The sequence below is a fragment of the Penaeus japonicus genome, unplaced genomic scaffold, assembly GCF_977035675.1.
Source record: "Penaeus japonicus unplaced genomic scaffold, GWHDUDI00000001_assembly GWHDUDI00000008, whole genome shotgun sequence".
In the NCBI taxonomy this organism is placed as follows: Eukaryota; Metazoa; Arthropoda; class Malacostraca; order Decapoda; family Penaeidae; genus Penaeus; species Penaeus japonicus.
In genome coordinates this window covers 15152023-15161038 of record NW_028234410.1, presented here as the reverse complement: position 1 = coordinate 15161038, position 9016 = coordinate 15152023, and the positions used below count along the sequence as shown (strand labels likewise).

General features: G+C 42.7%; 2 protein-coding genes across 6 annotated transcripts in view; both read left to right on the top strand.

The window, feature by feature from the left end:
- Positions 1–2765, top strand: part of LOC122260912 (uncharacterized) — a 31359-nt gene extending 28594 nt beyond the window's left edge. The window contains exon 2 of the mRNA XM_086539115.1: positions 1336–2765. Coding sequence (XP_086395241.1) covers positions 1336–1362 — 27 coding nt within the window. The 3' untranslated portion in view covers positions 1363–2765. The remainder of the gene's footprint in view (positions 1–1335) is intronic.
- Positions 1–9016, top strand: part of LOC122258095 (uncharacterized) — a 353460-nt gene that overhangs the window by 194555 nt on the left and 149889 nt on the right. The window lies entirely within an intron of this gene.

Genomic DNA, 9016 nt, shown 5'->3' with positions numbered 1-9016 from the left:
GTTTAACCCATGTAAATTCCCCGAAAAGAGTAGACTGAAACTTTGACTGGCATCGATTTTCCCCCTTTATTTTAGCGTTATCTAATTGCAATATTTGATTCATTAATTGAATTGGTCACCGCTTGGCTCATCATCCGGTAGAAAAAAAATCCGATAAAATTATACAATGTAATCGATCTGGTTTTCTCTTTTTTTCAGTATCATCTCTTACGTTTTTGACAAACCGAAAAAAAATATTTATCAAGGTCGATAACCTGATGACTGTTTTTGTGTTCATAGATATTGTGTTCCTTAAGTTCAAGGTGATGTCCACGCAGAATCATTAAAAAATATATATGTAGTAAAGTAAGTATTAACTTTAGGCGGACATTCAGTTGCGCTGGGAATTACATCACTATAAACGCGTTGTACATGATTGTATGAGATTTTAATGGCAGCGAAACACTGCTGCTTAAATCCCACTCTCTCTCCTCTTGCAGCGGGCTTGCATTCGCCTCCACGTCTTCAGAGTGCGGCCGAACATGCGTGGCGTTATTACGTATCCATAACTACTTCATGTTCGTGCCGCGGCCGCCTGAGCGTACTTTTTTTCCGTTTCCGTCCCCTCTTCAATAATGGGTCCCCAAAAGGTGCCCTTAGTGTAATTTTGAAAGCACCAGGCGAGGTGCATTTTTGCCACATTCCGAACTGTGCAAAGTGATATCGTAAATATTGACTCCGAGAAGTCTTTGACCGAGTATACATGCAGTTAGACACCGACAGGCACGTACTGACCCGAACACCACATACACATGCACGCATGCCCTAGGATATGAAGCTTATTATCTCATGTTGAAATGAGAAAGCTGACTATCGCTTATGGTGATGCAATAAGTATAATGATAATGTTCATACCAACAGCAATAAGATGAACAGCAACATTAAACATGGGTGTAAAAACAACTGCATCATGCTGACGTGAGTCGTGTTCTCCCCATACGTGACCCTTGCCACGCTCGCAGCATTGCATGGCCGAGGCCGCGTGGCCTGGCGATAGTGGTGTATTGGTGGAATCATGACGGCAGAGATGGTGTTTTCATTGGGACACTGTGGATGAATTTTGATAGATGAACATTCTTTAGTTATGCATTCCATTAATGATTCTTTTGATGTTCATAGATATTTTAGCGTTCTTTAATTCAATCTGCATTCTGTAGATCCTGTTTCGTCGAAAATATAAGATATTCAATTACACTTTATACATTTTAAAATATTACGGTTATTTTGAATCGCATGTAGAGTTCAAATAACTCGTTTGTAGTCATCGGTTAACACAAAATCTATTTCTTTTTTCAGGTATGTAATCTTCACCTCCGCAGATGACTCACTGATAGACCACGTGGTAAGAATCCTTCATTTTATTTGGCCTTTGACTCTTCTATCTTTGTGCTTATCTTGTTCCACGTCCATACATTTCCCTCTTGTTTTCTTTGCACAGGAAAGAGAAGAGGGAAGGCGATCGGGGGCGGGGGTGCTTTGAATTTAGGACGATTAGGAGCCACCCGCATGAGGGGTAACCGGGCCGAAGGGAGCGAGAGATTGCATAAGAATTCACTGACTTACGGCCATGGGTTTTCGGAGGTTAGGGTCCACGGCAGCGAAGGAAGGGTGAAGAAAGGGAGGCTAAGAAGAAAGGAAAGATTATTTATTCAAGTCATTTCTGAACAGAGATACGCTGGGACAAGGGTTCTTGTTTCGGTAATTATCTATTCGTGCACAAATCACTTTTAGCTCTTTTTACGACACTAAATTATAACCTTAGATAAGCACTTGCATACCGTTTGTAATACAGAACAGTATTCTTTCTCATTGTATTACTGGCCTGGGTTAAATATGGCCGTTCTCCCTTGACAATAATTTCTACTTGTGTGTTTCTTATGTACGGCTTTGTTGGCTATCTGGGCTCATTCGCAATGTCGTGGTTCGTTTGTTCAATTAGTTTCAAATTTTCTAAGCGGCACAGGAATGGCAAAGAAGAACGTCCGCCGCGCTGAGAGTGTTCACTTTGGCGGAGGAAAAATACTAATGTGCACCCTTGCGTGGCGCGCGTGGACATTCGAATACACATTCAGTAGACATCCATGCCCAGAGATGCAAACATGCATGTGAGGCAAGGCAAGTTTGGTAGGCACGCAGACACATTACCCATGCAAACATATGAAACTGGACTTTATTGCGCAGACACATGCTCACTTAAAACACGCACGCACCCGCGCGCCCACGCATATCTACGGCCCCACACTCATAGACTTACGAACGAATGTGTACTGATGTTCATACACGCACACACACACACACACACACACACACACACACACACACACACACACACACACACACACACACACACACACACACACACACACACACACACACACACACACACACACACACACACACACACACACACACACACACACACACACACACACACACACACACACACACACACACACACACACATGTACTCGCTGTGCACAAACGTACTTATATGCATATACATTTTTATATGCGTTAACATATATCGGACACGTACACAGGCACACAGATGTATACAAACACATACCAAATGCGATGTTAAGGCTGACATTTTATACGCAAAGTTGCAGGCTGCAACGGCTATTTCATCCATCAGGTGTGATAGATTTTTTTTTCTCTTAATACTGTATGCGACTTATATCGTTGTAGACATTATTGCATTTTATCTCTTGTTATTACTATTATAATTGTTGTTATTATTATCATTATTATTATTGTTATTATTGTTATCATGATATTTATCATTACTATTGTTAATATTGTTGATATTATCATTATTATAATAACCATTATCATGATTATTATTATTATTATTATTATTATTATTATTATTATTAGCATTACCATCATTGTTATTACTAAATTTGCGCCTGCATAAATTCACCTTCATGCCTGTATATCGGCACGTCCTTGGCCTTCTGCAAAATACCCTAAGTCGATACTTCTTTTTTTGTTTATCACGCGCCACCAACGACGTGGTCAGTGCATCACAATCGCCACCAAAACTAGCAACATCACAATCATTAAAATCATCATTATCACCTTAGTCAGTATCATCAACATCATATCGTCATCCATATCGTTAGTGTTGTGTACTGATTCATGATGCATGATCAGCATGATCGGCCTTAGACTGCTGCTTATTATGAGCAATACAATCCTATGGTTTTAAGCAACAGCGTGAGAATCTTCATTTGCAGTCGACAAACCCCTTTAAAAGATTTTGAAAGCAATGCCAGTTTCTTCCTTTTGTTAATAACTGGTAGACGTCATTTTGAGGTTAGGTGAATTTTTATCATGATTGCAGTTTATTCTCAGTGTCTTTTTTACCTCACGAGGGATAGTTGTAACATTCAAAGACAAGGCGTTCTGTTTATAATTTTTCTCACTCTTTCTTTAATATCTTCTCGTTTTCCACTTGAATATATAAATCTGTTTTAGCGAGAACAAAATCCGCCTTTGACTACGAAATCTGTGAGCATCTGTTTGTGTTGTGCAGTCGATATTATTCTTGCATAAGCCTCTTCAGGGAATCGTTTGTTAGATGATGAATTGTGTAGTCTTGAGGTCTATGCTCAGGGTTGCTCTTAAAATATTCTTACCTTTGCTTTAGGGCTTTTGGAGTCGCTTCCTTTATTAATTCTTTGGCTCTTTTGTTCATTGTTGCCTACATGTCCCCTCCTTTGTTACGTCTATTTAGGTTTACCGCTTTTATCCCCACCAGCTTTGTTCACTGTTCACCGACATAGAGATGCTTTGAGCGCAATGGCTGGGCAGATGAGTATCAGAGAAGACAAATATCTGCGGCGGGATGGTGGTTATCAGTCGTGTCTTGTTCCCCTTCCACCCGCCTCGCAGTCTCTTTCTCTCTCTCTTTGTGCTGTTTCTCTCCCAGCCGTCTTGCTGTTCCTCCTTACAGTCGTGCTGTTCTTATCTCCCCTCGGCTCAACGGGACGAGTCACACCAGACTTCGGCCTTTGTACAATCTTCAAGTTTCTCATCTCATGCTTATTATTTCGACTTGCAATCGGGAGAAAATCTTTCTTTTTTAAATTCATAAGGTGCTTTATAATTCTGATCCTGGTGGGAAAATGTGGGGGGGAAAAGAAGGCCGGTTCACAGCGTCCGAGTGTAATTGAGAGTCTGTAGAGTGGGGAGGCCAGATTTCAAGATCTCTCTCTCTCTCTCTCTCTCTCTCTCTCTCTCTCTCTCTCTCTCTCTCTCTCTCTCTCTCTCTCTCTCTCTTCTCTTCTCTCTCTCTCCTTCTCTCTCTCTCTCTCTCTCTCTCTCTCTCTCTCTCTCTCTCTCTCTCTCTCTCTCTCTCTCTCTCTCTCTCTCTCTCTCTCTCTCTCTCTCTCTCTCTCTCTCTCTCTCTCTCTCTTTACTTCCTTTCCCCTCCTCTCTCTCCCTCTCTCGCTACTTCCTTGCCCCCTCCCCTCTCTCTCTCTCTCTACTTCCTTTCCCCTCCTCTCTCTCCCTCTCTCGCTACTTCCTTGCTCCCTCCCCTCTCTCTCTCTCTTTACTTCCTTTCCCCTCCTCTCTCTCCCTCTCTCTCTCTCTCTACTTCCTTTCCCCTCCTCTCATTCTCCCCCCCCCTCTCTCTCTCTCTCTCTCTCTCTCTCTCTCTCTCTCTCTCTCTCTCTCTCTCTCTCTCTCTCTCTCTCTCTCTCTCTCTCTCTCTCTCTCTCTCTCTTTCTCTATTTCCTTCCCCCTCCTTCTCTCTCTCTACTTCCTTTTCCCATCCTTCTCTCTCTCTCTCTTCTCTTCTCTCTCTCTCATTGTCTGTCTCTGAACGCCCTCACCACTCCCTCTCATCCCCCTTATCTTTTTCATGGAGATATCAGGAAGCCATATCAGCCCCCACCCTCAGCCCCACTTACATATCCGATACCCATCTTCCTTGACTTGGAATCTCTGTGGATAATTTCAGATTTTCTCGCCGTTCGCACACGGCTTAGCCTAATTTATTCATCATGTAGAGTGGACCCAGTGACTGTGTACGGCCTCCAGGAAAATTTTAAAAAGCAATGGTCTTAGGCGGTGTCATCGAGAAACTATAAAGAAGTGATTTTACGAGTGTAGTGAGACCTGAGGTAGTTACATTATTGTAAAGTGTCATCCACACCTTCTCTCACAGCATGCTAATGCCATGTATATCGCAAAATCTACATGCAGAGTGAAACTAACGTGTCTGCAGGTATTCTTGTCGCTATCCCGCAAGAGCATATGCGCACAAGGCCAGGGTGCTATTTTGTATTACAGAATATATCTCATCGTAAAAATGCAAATATGATTTTGTGTATTGTATTATGCCTCCTTAACTCCTGCAATTATTCAGTGCCCCCTGCCCCGATCATTTGGCTTTTCCAATGCCGTGTATTAAATCAAAACCCTTTAGTGCACGAGAGATACAGCTTGATGAAGCGATGAGGCAGCTTCGAAACCAACATGGATTACAGTCCTCGGGTTTGATTTGAAAATTTTTGTTTGCGAGAATATGTTTTTCACACATTTTGCACCTCCCCCCCCTCCCAGTGTCCCTCGCTTAAACTGGGCAATTGCAACGTGTCAGTGGATCTCTGTCAGAAACGAGGAAATGAGTACCAATTGGACGTTCCTTTGCAGACTTAAACATCTGGAATTCACATGTTGAGTTCTATGGCCTCTCTCTTTCTCTCTCTCTCTCTCTCTCTCTCTCTCTCTCTCTCTCTCTCTCTCTCTCTCTCTCTCTCTCTCTCTCTCTCTCTCTCTCTCTCTCTCTCTCTCTCTCTCTCTCTCTCTCTCTCTCTCTCTCTCTCTCTCTCTCTCTCTCTCTCTCTCTCATCTCTCTGTATGTGTGTCAGATTTTGAGTTGGCGACATGGAGCCAGCATCAGCAACTCTAGTCTATCTATGGCTATATCTATATCTATTGTTCATTCATATTGTAAACCTGAGGTCCCAGAACGAAAAAAACGGGAAATGTTCCTTTCAAGGATTTAATCGTATTATTTGGAAAATTATAACCTGCTTTACCTCAGGTTTGTTTGAGTTTCTCTTTCTGTGTCTCATACTCTTATCTTATAGCTAATGATTCATGATTTATTAGGTTCTACTTTGTAGTACACGGCCAGTGTTTATGTTTCCTATATACATACATATATATATATATATATATATATATATATATATATATACATATACATATACATATACATATACATACATACGTACGTACATACATACATACATACATACATACATACATACATACATACATACATACATACGTACACACACACACACACACACACACACACACACACACACACACATATATATATATGTATATATATATTATATATTGTATATTATATATTATACCTTGAATTACACTTTCATTGCGCAATCAAGCATTTATTGGCTCGAATAGTGGCTTTATACAGCTCCTAATGTTATACTCTATTTACCCTCAACCTTGAAATTGATTTTTTATTGCCCGACAGAAATATTCCTTCTAAGCAAACAATCATTAGTTCTCCCATATCGACTGTTTTATTTTATATACTCTAACATCTATGACGTAAGAGAGGCTGCTGGGAGATTTTGGCAACGAGATTACACTCTTGGCGGCGTTGTCGGTTTTAGAATTAAGCAATTTCATAACTTGCGATTCGTATTTTTTTTTCTAAGTAACTACGAGTATTCCATGGTCACCCTTAGTAAAATATAATCAAACTATTTTGTTTATAAATTCACGCGTAATAGGGCTGAGTTTCACGGAAGGTTTTGGGAACAAGATCACCGTGAAAATATCATCAGTGTGTGATCTTGTTCCTAATATTTGTACGATCACAACGGCTTTCGCGTATGCTGACCCATTCATCTGTTGTCATTGAAGTGCGAAGGATGCAATACATATTTTATACACTTCTTGGGTCCAAAAAAAGAAGGTAAGGAATGCAAGGTCAAATTCAGGTTAGGCTGGAAGTGTTAACGATTACTGAAAATTCCGTGTAAAAGTAGAGTTGCACTATAAATCTTGTAAGCAGCGTAAGCGGGCCAGGAGGGAGATGTAATGCTTCATCAAGGTCAGGCTAGACTGCACTGTTGGGTTAGGCGGCGATAACGACATCTCCGTTAAGGGTGAATGCGACGTGCTTGGTGAATTTGAGCGATCTTTCCTGTCGTTGTTGACAACCATCGTTGTAATCACCACCTTGGCATGTCAAAGAGAAAGGTGAAGTGGAGATGCCACTTAAACCCAGAAGTGTGTGACAGAAACGATGATCAGAATCACCTAAGACAAATTAAGTGTATCGGACGACTTAAACCTTGTCTAGTGTCCATACTTTCTGGAAGCTGCCGTCTGGTTTTGTTTACATCACAAAACAATGTCATGTACTTCATGGAAAGGAACTATGCACAAATCATATCAAAGTTTTTGGTTGATTACGTTACCTTGGTGATTAAAATTTACATTCTTGGGATATCTCGGCCTAGGATACATTCTAAGTCTCCCTTCATTAGCACACTTTAAATAAATGAAAAAAAGAAAGAAAGAAAGAAAGAAAAAAACAGGCTGGACTGCATTTTGCTCGTGTTGCCCAGTGGAGGGCGGCGCACGTGGAGGGGCGCGGCTGCAGGTGGAGGCCGGGCGGAGACGGTGAGGCGTCCGGGGGTACGATCAGCTCTCCGTCCGTGGAAGCTAATTGTCCATTCTCCCAAGGCGAATCTGTCTGCCGATTAATTAGTACGTTTCTCAGGCTCCACTTCTGTTGGCTAATTGATCAGGATCGTGTTTATACTGATACCGACAGCGATTAACTCGTGGAGGAACTGTTAATTGTTAAAACCTTTTCGGCCTTAATTGCTTGTGATGGCGGCAACCTTAAGCGTGCTATACCCGAGCTGAGGCCCACGAGGTGCTTGCTGGGGTCCGGATATTGTCTGCTATGAGTTTCGAGGTGAGTGTGCTTGTTTCTCAATTAAAGTGCTTGTGTCAGTGCTCTACTTTCCGATTTTCCAACAAGAGGAATGTGTTCACTTTTGAGGTTTGGAGATTTTATTAATGGCCTCCTTTAGCTCTGCCATCTCTTCCTTGATAACACACCCTAATCCCCTTCGCTTCCCCAAGAACCTCCCAGCAAGCAAAGCGTCTCCTTTGGCACACACACACACACACACACACACACACACACACACACACACACACACACACACACACACACACACACACACACACACACACACACACACACACACACACACACACACACACACACACACACACACACACACACACACACACACACACACACACACACGAACATGTCTCCATTCCTCGGGCTCCGTAGCCCAATAATCACTGGTGATGTGTATGCAGAGGTTGTCTCCCAAACCTCGACCAAGGGGCAGATTAAGCAAGGTGTACTTCTCATTGTTAAAGGTGTGAGGTATGTCTACCACGGAGACACAGGTGAGACGTGGGTGTGGCCATGTATAACCCTTAGCTTAAACAGGCTATATCTAGGACCACGAATGTCTTTGTTAAGGTACACGCACGCTCACACACACACACACACACACACACACACACACACACACACACACACACACACACACACACACACACACACACACACACACACACACACGGTGACATATCTAGGCATTCCTTCCATTCTCTCTCTCTCTCTCTCTCTCTCTCTCTCTCTCTTTTTCTTTCTCTCTCCCCCCTCTCCCTCTCCCTCTCCCCCCCTACCTCCCTCTCTTCCTCCCTTCCTCCCTCCCTCCTGTCTCTTTCTTTCATCCCCTCCTCTTCCTCCTCCTCTCCTACCCCCACCCCCTCCTCCTCCTCCTCCTCCTCCTCCTCCTCCTCCTCCTCCTCCTCCTCCTCCTCCTCCTCCTCCTCCTCCTCCTCCTCCTCCTCCTCCTCCTCCTCCTTCTCCTCCTCCTCC